The following is a 12,899-nucleotide window of genomic DNA, read 5'->3' as shown; positions in this document are numbered from 1 at the left end:
TTGCTTATTGACCCTTCCTCGGTAGGAATACAAACAAACAAATTGCGACCTCACTCAGAAGACATGATATAAACATATTAATATTGTCTATTCCAGAAAACAGGGAAACAACTAGGCAATTTCTTTAAGGCAGATTGTTGGGTGGGGGATCCACCACATGCTCCCACATCTCAGTCATTTTTAGCGATTGTCTCTCCTGTCATCTGTTTATCCACACACACCGAACCTGTTATAATGAGTTCCTGAGGAGCACCTCACAGGGATAAGAACAACTCCTAAAGGCTACATTCTCCCTTAACCCACATACACCTCCATGTTCTAAGCTCCTATTTTGTATGACTTAAGTCAGAATTGATGTGAACCTGGACTTAGAGAATAACGAAGCAGAGCTGTCTACCGACTGGTGAAACATAAGACACTGGTAAAGCCAGACCCTGGAAAGCTGTGTGTTTGTATATACCCCACCCTGCCATTACCGGGCCTTCTGCTGGTCTCTGCAAGCACTGGGCAACTGTTGGAAGGCAGGCTTGCTTTGCTACACTCCAGTACAGAGTATGTAAGTGAAGACTTGCCCCAAAATGAGGTCAACTATCTAGAGTTCAGAGAACTAGCCTCACTGCATTGTTGCCCATCACTAAGTTCAGTGAGACCAGATATAACTCAATGAAGGTTCAATGGGAGCAGACGCTCACTTTTCTTGTGCTTGAACTGAAACACCAGTATATGGGACTATGCCTGGCATGCAACAGTTGACTAATAAGGGCTAAACTCGGCATGGTGTATGGTTAGGTGATGTGTCAGAGGGTACAAGTAGATAAAAGATCTCTTGGTAAGACTGGAGAGATGACAGTTCAGCAGTGAAGAGCTCTTCCAGAGAACCCAAGTTCAGTTGCCAGCATCCACATCCAGTGGCTTACAACTGCCTGCACATTCAGCCCCAGGAGGATCTGCTGCCCCCTTCTGGCCTCCACAGGCATGCACACACTTGGCATATACTCACACACAGATACATACACAACAGAAAAATAAACCTATAAATCTAAGACATATTCCCTAAGGCGGAATGTTCTTTCCTTTTGGCTTTTACTCAAGAAGAAATTGATGGAGAGGAAGAGGCGGGGAGCTAGTCCTGCAAACCCACAGTGATGATTAATTCAGTAAAAACTCAAAGTTGCAGGCAAGAGTATTTCTCATTGTTGTTCTTTTTTTCTTTTTCTTTCTTTTTTTTTTTAATTGGATATTTTCTTTATTTACATTTCAAATGTTTTCCCTTTCCAGGTATCACCTTCAGAAACTCTCTATCTCATCTTTCCTTCCTCTTCCTCTATGAGGATGCTCTCCCACCCACCCACCAACTCCTGTCTTCCCACCCTGGCATTCCCCTACACTGGGACACTGAACACCCTTAGGCCCAAGGGCCTCTCCTCCCACTGATGTCTAACAAGGCCGTCCTCTGACACATATGAGGCCAGCGCCATGGGTTGCTCCATGTGTATTCTTTGGTTGGTGGTCCATTCTCTGGGAGCTCCAGGGGTCTGGCCAGTTGACACTGTTGCTCCCTCTATGGGGCTGCAAACCTCCTCGGCTCCTTCAATCCTTTCTCCAGCTCCTCCATCAGAGACCCCACGCTCAGTTCAATGGTTGGCTGCAAGCATCCACCTCTGTATTTGTCAGAAAACAACCGTATCAGGCTCCCTTTAGCAAGCACATTCCAGCATCCGTGATAGCGTCCGGGATTGGTGACTGTATATGGGATGGATCCCCAGGTGGGGCAGTCTCTGGATGGCCTTTCCTTCTGCTCCACACTTTGTCTCTTTATTTCCTCCTGTGAGTATTTTGTTCACCCTTCTAAGAAGCACTGAAGCATCCACACTTTGGTCTTCCTTCTTCTTGCGCTACATATGGTCTGTGAATCAAATCTTGGTTATTCCAAACTTTTGGGCTAATATCTACTTATCAGTGAGTGCATACCATGTGTGTTCTTTTGTGACTGAGTTACCTCACTCAGGATGATATTTTCGAGTTCCATCCATTGGCCTGCATGGAATTTCATGAAGTCATTGTTTTTAATAGCTGAGTAGTATTTCATTGTGTAAATGTACCACATTTCCTGTATCCATTCCTCTGTTGAGGGACTCATTGTTCTTGAGAAACCTCCATTCAGTATTCTTAAAGGAGTCGCCGATTTGTTGATTGCATTGGTCGGGTTAGTCCATTACCGAGGTCCCATGTAGTCTGGACTGCCATTCACTGACATCTCTGTACCCACCATTACTGTGACTCCTACATGGGCTTTGGCCAGAACTAGGCGACTTCAACTGCATTTGCAGCAGATGCTGCACCACTTCCTTCAGAGCAAAGACATCGAAGGACAGCAGTTTCAACGCCTCTTGTGGGTCTCACATCGGCATGAGGAAAGGACATAACTCTGGTCTCACTTCTTCCTCATCCAGAGAGGGCAGCTTTCTAGTCTGGACACCTGCGAGCAAGGGGGAAGCCTGACACAGATAAAATGGCTGTGTCTTCAACTTTGAACAAAAGCAGCTGGTCCACAGTTACCAAACTGTAAGAGAAAAAAATCTAGCATCTCCGAACTTCTTCTGACTGGAGGTCTGAAGCTCTCTGAACTCCCCAGGAAGTACTTCCCTGAGCCTTTGGGTTTGGTGGCGGGCACTCCACCTTCATATTGCTTCCTTTCCCTCCTTCTCAGCCTCTGGGTTGGAAGGGTTTTTGCTTTCTTCTTAACCTTTTTGGCTAAGTGTAATCAGTAGATAGACATCAGAAGATCATTTCTATTTGCTTAAACAAAAGGAATCCGTGGGCTAGAAAGCTACCTCAGTCAGTGTAACTCATGCCTCGCAGCTATGAGGACCTTAGTTCTATTCCCAGAACCAACATGGAGAGCGGGCAAGATAGCGCATGCTTGTAATCTCAGTGCTGGAGATGTGGTAACAGCCGGATCCCTGGGGCTCACTGGCAAGTCAGCCCAGCCTATGAGCAAGCTCCCGGCCAGTGAGAGACTGAAAAAACAAGGCAGGGTCCAGGAAGATGCCTCGGCAGATTAGGTGCTAGTTCTACAAACAAGAAGACCAGAGTTTGGACCCCCAGAACCCATGGAAATGCTGGTGGGTGTGCTAACATGCCTGCGGTTGCAGCCTTGGAGGGTAGAGACAGGGAAAGAGCAAGCTGTCTGTTGAAACAGCTCTGAGGTTGACTGAGAGACCCTACCTCAAAGAATGAAGTGGAACAGGCATCAAGGAAGATCCTTCACATCAACTGCTGGCCTCCATGTGCACACACATGTGCAGACACACTCACATACACATTTGAATACACACACCATTCATACTTGAACATGAACATACACACATATACCACCCCACCCACCACCACCATCGCCACACACATATACATAAAAAGAAGTAAGGGGCAGGATGTAGAGAACACCTGAAGTACAACACATAAACACAGGTGCACAATACACATAGAGAGGGACAGAGACAGAGAGAGACAGAGACAGAGAGAGACAGAGAGGCCGAGAGGAGGTCTTAAGTGTGTATGTCTGAATCCCCCTGTTTGATGGTTAAGGTCACTGTTTTTACTTCCTCGGTGACATGCTATCAGGCCTTTTGGGCAGGCTCACCTGGGTGTGTCAGAGGTAAGGCCGCTTTACTTCTTCATAGTCACCTGATGTGATTCATTCTGAACTAGGGGAAGTAAAATGGAGGGGAGGCTATGGCTAGAGGGGTTCAGGCTTCAACAGTGCCATCGTTTGGAAGGATCCATGATGCAGCTGACCCATTCTAGGAAGTCACTTTCCATCTGAGGAACTGACCAGCCGTAAGTGGCTGGTGTGTCTTATGTACTGAGTCCCGTGGTTGGGCCCACACTGAACATGTACAGGTTTGTCAGCGTTTCCTAAGTATTTCCCAGACAGAACCAACTAATAACTATTTACAAAATGCTTAAATCATGTTTTACATTGAGTAATCTAGATGAAGTTTGTGCATATGCGAATATTGTGTCCTCCTAGGGTCTTGAGCATCTGCAGGTTTGGGTATCCAGAAAGGGGAAGGAGGTTATGGAAGCAATCTTTATGAAGTCTGTGTGACAGCTGTGATGACAGTTAGGGTTGTGGGGACAACGTGGGAGGAGATGGCTTGTAATTTCAAAAATTTCAGAATGGACTAAGGAGTTGTGTCCATTAAAAGGCTGTGTCTTCAGAGGCCGGAGCGTTAGCGCAGCAATGAAGAGCATACATTGCTCTTCCAGAAGACCCAAGTTCAGTTGCCAGCACCCATATTGCGGCGACTCACAACCACCTGTAGGTCTAGCTCCGAGAGATCTGTCACCTCCTCGTGGCCTCTGAAGGAACCTAACCTCATGTTCATATACCCCCCACAATTGAAATATGATTTAGGAAAAAAAAGGATACACCATCCAAAGTGATCAAATAAAATCTTTTAAAAAGAATGTTTATTTTTGGTTTTGTTGGTTTTTACTTTTTATATATCTAGTTTCTTTTCCTGTTGTTGTGATAAATACAAGGCAAGAGAGGAAGGCTTTATTCTGGCTCATAGTTCAGGGTTCTGTCCACCATAATGGGAAAGTTGAGACAGCAGGAGTTTGAAGCAGCTGGTGACATCACATCCGCATTCAGGAACCAGAGGGGAAGTGCCATGGTTTGCATGTGCTTGGCCCAGGCAGTGGCACTATTAGAAGGTGTGACCCTGTTGGAGTAGGTTTATCACTGTGGGCGTGGGCTTTAAGACCCTCATCCTAGCTGCCTGGAAGCCAGTATTCTTCTCACAGCCTTTAGATGAAGATGTAGAACTCTCTGCTCAGCCTGCACCATGCCTGCTTGGATGCTGCCATGTTCTCACTTTGATGATAATGGACTGAGCCTCTGAACCTGTAAACCAATCCCAATTAAATGTTGTCCTAATGAGAGTTGCCTTGGTCATGGTGTCTGTTCACAGCAGTAAAACCCTAACTAAGACAGAAAGGAATTCCAATACTAGGCACTCCATGTTGTACAGTCCAGGCTTTTCTGCCCTAGGGACAAAGGCACCCAGAATAAAAATGGCTTTTCCTACTCAGCGGAATCAAGATAACCCCTCACAGGCATGCCCAAGGCCCGCCCTCCAAAGCATCCCAAATTCTGCCGTTGATAGTTAACACCATCTGTCACATCATGTGACAGCTCCGTGATTTATGAGGTAGTAGATGAGTATGAATCACCATGCATGGTGATGACCTGTCCCTGTAGTCCTCTACTTGCCGGGACCACAGCCCACACAGAAAAGTTTATATTCTCAATTCCAAAAATATCCATTTCGATCCAGACTGAGACCCTGAAATTTTCCACCTTGGTCCTTAGGGTCACTGAGGCTCTGGGCAGCCAACGCGTTTTAGTGTAAAGTGAGGAAGGCACAGACATTTCTGTTTTCAGCATGAGTTAATTGTCCCTCCCTTCACCCATGTGCTCATCGAGTATGCTTTCTAGCTGCGCTGTTAACCTCCCCTCCCCAGTACAAGGCACGCGTTGGTTGTGTTGGATAGACAGAACAGTTTGTAAGCTTTATAGAAGCTCACGGGTGCCTTTTCTTTGGCGCAGACTCTATTATTTGTTCTCTGTAAGTGCCGTGGCTCTTTTTATAGAGCCACACTTATTCCAAGTGACCATAATTACTGTCTTTGCGATGTTGAAATCGTCTCTGCTTGGCCATCTGGAGGCCTCCTTATTTAGGCATCTTTGTCTTTTTAACACTGCCTGGGACATCTCTGAGGCCTTGCTCTTTGGCAAAAACGCTTGCCTGCCTTTGTGACCTTTGCCTCTGTGTGTTTGTGTGTGTCTGTGTGTGTGTGTGTGTGTGTGTGTGTCCTCTTGTCACAGTAGCCCTTCTTAGAACCCCATTTTAGCAAATTATGGTTTGCTCTGTGGTATTGTGCTCTTGTGTGAAAACACGAAGTTTCTTCATTTAACTGTTGGCTTCTTTCTCACCCTTGCAATTCTCTAAGACGAAAAGACCTTTTTATTAAACGTGCTTGCTTCCCCCCACCAAACGACATCCTAAATTACAATCTCATCAAAAGCTGTAGAAATCTTCATTTTTTTTTTCTTTTAAGATAATAGTACCAGACAGCAATTTTTTTTTCAGATTTGGGGCAGGCAAGAGATCAGGTGTGGGGAGAGCCTAGAAGAGAGGGCCAGGAGAATGAAATCAGAGGCTAGGGTGTGCTAGAGACCTGGGACGAGTCCAGGGAGCCTATGAGGGTGACTCTCGCTAAGCTCCTAGGGATATGGAGCCCGAGTAGCCACTTGGTAGCCAGGCAGGACTCCCAGTATAGGGTTAGGTACATCAACCCACCCACAAAACCTTCAACCCAAATGTGTCCTGCCTACAAGAAGTGCAGGGACAAAGATGGAGCACAGACAGAAGGAATGGCCAGCCAAGGACAGGCCCAACTTGAGTCCATCCCATGGGCAAGAACCAGTCCCTGACACTATTAATGATCCTCTATTATATGCTTGCTGGCAAGAGCCTAGCCTAACTGTCCCCTGGGAGGCTCTACTCAGCAGCTGACTGACCCACAGCCAAACATTAGATGGCACTTGGGGATTCCTGTAGAAGAGTTGGGGGACCCAGAGGAGATAGAAACTCGATAGGAATAGCAATAGAGTCAAATAACCTGGACCCTTGGGGGACCCCAGAGACTGAACTATCAACCAAAGAGTTTGCAGGAGTGGACTGCACCCCAACCTGACACATACGTAGCAGATGTGCATCTTGGTCTTCATGCAGGTCCCCCAACAACTGGAGTGTGGACTGGTCCTGACTCTGTTGCCAGCCTATCAATCCTGTCCTCCTAACTGGACTTTCTTGTCTGACTTCAGTGGGAGAGGATGTGCCTAGTCCTGTAGTGATTTGACGTGCCAGGGTGTGGGGATACCCAGGGGAGGCCTCCCCCTTTTCAGTGGAAAATGGGAGGGGCAGGGGACAGGCTATGTGAGGGGAGAACTGTGAGGCACAGGGGGCTGAGATCAGGATGTAAAGTGAATAAATAAATTAATAGAAAAATAAATTTTAAAAAAATAGATTTAATGTGTATAATGTTTGCCTGCATGTGTGAATGCGTACAATGTACATGGTGCCTGCAGAAGCCAGAACGAGATGTCAGGTCCCCTGGAACTAGAGTCATAGATGGTTGTAAGCTACCATGCAGGTGCTGGGAATTAAACCCAAGCCTTCTGTCCTCTGACAGAGCAACAAGTGCTTTAAACCATAGAGACTTCTCTCCAGCCCCACAGCCAAAGGTTTTAAGATGCCCAGACATAGACTAGGAATGTAGTGCTACCACTAGAATGCTTGCCTGGCGTGCAGAAAGCTCTGGGTTTCGTCCTCACTACTATATAAAACCAGCATGGTGATGCAGGCTTGCAACCCCAGCAGATAGGAGGCGAGGGAAGAAAGACTAGAGTTTAAATTCATTTTCAGCTACATAGTAAGTTCAGGGCTACTTAAGACTCCTTCTCAAAATAAACAAAGAAGCAAATAAGTAAACAGACATGTTGTAGCAAGTTCAGGGCCAGCTTGATCTATGTAAGACTCTACCTCAAAATAAATAAATACACATTTTTACACTTGATCTTAGCCAAAAGGCCAAGAAGCGATAAATACACATTTTTTTTTTTTAGGTGGCCAGTCATGATAGAGGACAATCCTGAACAACTCAACAGTCCAGGGGTGCTGGGAAGTCACCATCAGGAGACACTGATGGCCAGGCGCCCAGCGAGAAAGCAAAAATAAGCTTCCAGACTGTTGCGGATGCAGTACACACAAGAGAACATGAATGAGCACGTGCATGCAAGGACACGCCGTGGCCACGGGAAGCTAGCATGCGTCTTCCAGTACTTTTCCCTCTTGGGAATGAGGTAGAAATTTCCTTCTTTGTATATAATGATAATAAATACCCTCCTCACTCCTCAGCTCTCCCACGCACGCCAAGATGGAAGCACGGCACGGCCCTTCGGGTGACAGGCTTCAGGTACCTGACAAGTGAAGAGAACTGAAGCTCCTCCTCCATTCAGGGATCTCTCTTATCAGATCTGTTACGTTGGAGGACTGGAAACAGTTTCCTCCTGCGAGCAGCCGGTGAGGAACGGCTCCCCTAGGGCCCATGGCTGCCTTTTTTGCCAGCAATCTCCCAATTCTTCATATCCAAGGATTACTTGTTCTTTCTCCTCATCCTGGATTTTGTCCTAACTCCTAATCTCTTTTCCTTCCAGATAGCTCACCAACCTCCTGCCCTTGGTCTCTACCCGATGTCACTGGTAGATTATCCACCATGTTCTTGCTCTCCAGCTCCAAAGCCTATTGAGCCTCTTCACCCCAGTCCGGTTAGCTCATGTGGTGCCCACACTCCCAGCCACAATGAACCACTTTTCACTGTAATATTGTACAGTAGATGTGGAAGTTCACCTTCTGGACTCACCAATTAAAAAAACAAAACTTGAAATAACACAGAATAACATAGTCCCAAAACCAAGGTGGGAGAGACGTCTTTCTAAAAGAGTCATAGTGATTCTGGTCTGAGAACATGGGTCATGTTTGTCCCCATCATATGCACCGAAATGCTTTTGACAATGTAAATACGCACACGCACAGAGGTGCTTTCCTTCAGAGATGAATGTAGTACTCAGTGCAGTGGTTCTCAACCTTCCTAATGCTGTGACCCTTTAATACAGTTCCTTGTGTTGTGGAGACCCTCCCAACATAAAATTATTTCCATTGCTACTTCATAACTGTAATTTTGGACCAGCTCTGAACTGTAATGTAATATCTGGGTTTTCTGGCAGTCTTGGGGCGGGGCAAGATCCACAGGTTGAGAACCATTGCTATAAGGCGTGAGAACATCCACACCAAGAATGCCAGCGACAGACAGACAAATCACAGACAATGGGGACATCTGAGGAGTAAAAAGAAACAAGACAATGGACTTTCAGAAAAGTCTTTAAGGTTGGTAATTCATTTGGAACCTGGTGAATAGATAGAAGTGGTTGGGAAGGCAAAGGCTTCTAGGAATCTTCCAAATGGCGAGTCCTCCTTCCTCTCTGCCACTCAGCTCCTGACACAGTGTCCCTGTCAGGTACCTGGGGATTTGCCTGTTTGAACCTGAAGGTAAATCGTGTTTTCTTTGGCCTTCGATTTCCTGTAGCAACCATAAATAGAAATTTAAATTAATGAACAATCAACACCTTGCTTGTCTGATTCTTGAGACGGGGTCTTGTAATACAGCCCTTGCCAGGCTGGGTGGCAGTGGTGCACGCCTTTAATCCCAGCACTTGGGAGGCAGAGGCAGGCGGATTTCTGAGTTTGAGGCCAGCCTGGTCTACAAAGTGAGTTCCAAGACAGCCAGGGCTACACAGAGAAACCCTGTCTCAAAAAACAAACAAACAAACAAACAAACAAACAAACAAACTATATATATATATACATATATATTACAATATATATTACAATATATATTACAATATGTATATATATTCCTTTACATATATCCCTTTATATATATATATATATCCCTATATATATATATATATATATATATATATATATATATATATCCCTTTATATATATATCCCTTTATATATATCCCTTTATATATATATCCCTTTATATATATCCCTTTATATATATATCCCTTTATATATATCCCTTTATATATATATATCCCTTTATATATATCCCTTTATATATATATCCCTTTATATATATCCCTTTATATATATCCCTTTATATATATCCCTTTATATATATCCCTTTATATATATCCCTTGTTGGCCTGTCACTCACTGGAAATGCTGGTCTCAAAGTCACTATATAGATTAGGTTGCCTCAGTGTCCCAAATATTGGAAAGGCAGGAACAAAACCATCGTGCTCAACTTAACAATCTTGATAATGAAATTTGCAAAGTCGAGAGATGAGGAATACTGCATAAGATGGGGCAGAGAGAAGAAAAAGCCAGAGGGTGGGGACGGGTGCTATGTTACATTGTCTCCTGGACAGGACCCGGCCATCACACCCATGAGCTCACTGTAACTATGGTTACTTACATGAGACCTATATAAGATCAAGCCAATAAGCTCAGTCAAGATTCCAACAGGCAGTGCTGGTTGGATTTAGTGGGTGTGGGACAGTACTATGCCCCAAGCAGAACAACCACCTTCTTCCTCAGACAGCTGTATCGTCAAAAGATCACGGCTGTCGACATTCCCTCCTTAGAGGAGGGTGGGGGAGGGTCACTAGACTGTACGAAATATGCAGTCCCTCTTCCCAGTCAGGTGTACGCAGCTCTGCCCTCAATTCGTACAACCTTAGGGTCTCAGGGAGATGCTAGTGTATATAAAGTGAGGAAGCCTAGAAGAGCATCCTCCATCCATGTGAGGGGATGACTTTCCAGTGCCGCTGCTTTTGGTCATCCATGATATTACTTATAACCCCTGACCCAGGATCTGCAAGTAATTCCAATAGATTTATTGGTTTCCTGGGAGTAATTTTGATCAAATCAAACTTTAGTTTGTCGTTGGGACCTTAGAAGGAGTGGGGGAAATACATTGCCTAGTCCTCTTGCCCTAAGGGGAAAAAATTCTCAAAAAGATGTGAATACCAAAACCAAAAACAAACAAAAAGACTGAATAAGACATGAAGAGGAGAGGGGAAGGGAATACATTGAGAATACCCAGGGGAGGTGTTGGGGGACAGAGTACCCGGGGGAAGTGTTGGGGGACAGTTGCAAGTGGATAGAATCAAGATATGTTATTTACATGTATAAAGCTGTCAACAAATAAAAGGGGGGGCGTTTTGTTTGAAAAAAGAAAAAATGCAGGAGTGTCTGAAAATGGAGAGAGCCGGAGAGCCAGCAATAGAGAAAGACGGGGCTTCTCACGGACAGCTCTCATCCTGCTTTTGGTATGGCCTTTAAGTTAATGATAGAACAAAGGCTGCCTACATTAGGGTTCAGAGCAAAAGTTGTGCAGCCTCCCCCTGGCCAACCCCTACAGGCAGGAGTGGATGGACTGTAGTGTTCCACAAAGGCTTTAAAGGATGAGAGCATGTGCTACTAATAAATCAGATGACAGAACATTAACTACACAATCCTGTCACTTACAACCAAAAGAAGGAGTTCATCACCAAACGGGAACCATGCACGTGATTAAACTGGTGCTCAGAGCCCCAGAATGTCTCAGGGTGAGGTTCAAGGGGTGCCTGCTCTGGGGGCACCACTGACAGAACTTAGACTAATTCCTGGGCTCACTTTCTAAGTGAAGGGTCACTGGGCATGGCTGCACACCTTTAATTCCAGCACTCGAGAGGCAGCGGCGGGGGGGGGGGGGGGACGGGCATCTATGAATTTGAGGCCAGCCAGGGTGACATACAGAGACTATCTCTAAAATAATAATATCAATAAAAAGAATCTTCCTTTTCCCAAGATTCCTTTGTTATTCTTCTGTGTCATAAGTTTCTAACTGTCCACTGTCCCTGATACAGGGTGGAACAACTGTCTACTGTCCCTGATGTAACATGGGACAACTGTCCACTGTCCCTGATACAGGGAGGGACAACTGTCCACTGTCACTAATGCAGTGTCCCTGAGGCAGTATGTGATAACTGTACACTAAGACTGTACACTGTGGGTTCTGGTTCTCTGCTTTCCTTGCATTCAGTGGTTGAGCTCCAATCCCATCCCCAGCATCTCTGAAAGTCAGTCTAAGCTCACGGACATCTGAGAAGCTCTCCCAACCATTTAGGTGGGATAAGTGAAAATGTGCTGCAATGCTGTGACCCTTTATAGAGGATACGGCCACACCCTCCCTTCCCGGCACCACTGTTCTCACCTCCTTCCCAGGTTCTCTGCTTCTTCAATGGTCTCAGGCAGAGCCACGCCCTTGGTCTCTGGAAGAAGAAGAGTCATGGCCCCAGCAAGCAGGCCTAAAACTCCTAAAATGAAACAAAGTCCAAGGAAGCGAGTTAGAACGGGCTGTGTCCCTTAAAGAAATGGGTGCAGTGGGCCAGAGGGCAGGGAAAAGATGCTGCTTGTCTTTGAAAGTTATCAGAAACATTTAGGAAAGAACTGGAGGCAATCGAACAATTAGAGAAATGCAAGAGTAAGACGAGGCAGTATTCACCACTACAGAAGCACAGGACTCCAGAGTAGCTGGTATCTGAGTATTAGAGGGCATTTGAAGCTGAGTGTCTCATGAAAAATGTAAACATCAGTTTTAAGTAGTCATTATAGATAGACAGATGGCGATAGATGACAAATAAATAGATGGTAGATAAATAGAAGGATGTATGCACTAGTAGATAACTAGGTGATAGATGATTACATACATCATACATACATACATACATATATACATACATACACGATAGATACATAGATAGATTCATACATACATAGATACATAGATAATACATAGAAACATAGATATATAGATACATACTTAGAAATATAGACACATAGACACATAGATAGAAACATAGATACATAGATGATAGATAGATACATTGATAGATAGATAGATAGATAGATAGATAGATAGATAGATAGATAGATAGATGGATATACAAAGTCAGATGGTAGATAGTAGATAATGAGATAGATATACAAACAGATGGTAAATACATACATAAAATATGAAAGAAAAACCTACATAGATGATACATGTATAGATACAGAGATGACAGATACATAGGTGCATAATTATAGAGACAGGGATGCAGGCAGGGCTAGAGAATAAGACCAACCTGTGCATGGATAAACCTGTCTTACTGCTCTCTCCTTATCTCTTCCTTCCCTCTCCCCTTCCTCCCTCCCTCCCTCCCTCCCTCC

At 44.9% G+C, this 12,899-nt stretch overlaps 1 protein-coding gene and 1 pseudogene across 1 annotated transcript in view; both read right to left on the bottom strand.

Annotated features, from left to right (window-relative positions):
- Positions 1–7,511: 7,511 nt before the first annotated feature.
- On the bottom strand, positions 7,512–7,676 carry LOC115062840 (annotated as a pseudogene).
- A 1,322-nt stretch (positions 7,677–8,998) lies between these two features.
- Positions 8,999–12,899, bottom strand: part of Slc22a1 (solute carrier family 22 member 1) — a 28,733-nt gene continuing 24,832 nt past the window's right edge. Inside the window, exons 10-11 of the mRNA XM_021221624.2 lie at positions 11,902–12,004; positions 8,999–9,213 (exon numbers count right to left, since the gene is read on the bottom strand). Coding sequence (XP_021077283.1) covers positions 9,147–9,213; positions 11,902–12,004 — 170 coding nt within the window. The 3' untranslated portion in view covers positions 8,999–9,146. The remainder of the gene's footprint in view (positions 9,214–11,901; positions 12,005–12,899) is intronic.

The sequence above is a fragment of the Mus pahari genome, chromosome 21 (assembly GCF_900095145.1).
Source record: "Mus pahari chromosome 21, PAHARI_EIJ_v1.1, whole genome shotgun sequence".
NCBI classification, from domain to species: Eukaryota; Metazoa; Chordata; class Mammalia; order Rodentia; family Muridae; genus Mus; species Mus pahari.
Note: the sequence above shows the minus strand (reverse complement) of the source record. Positions and strands in the feature narration are given on the sequence as shown.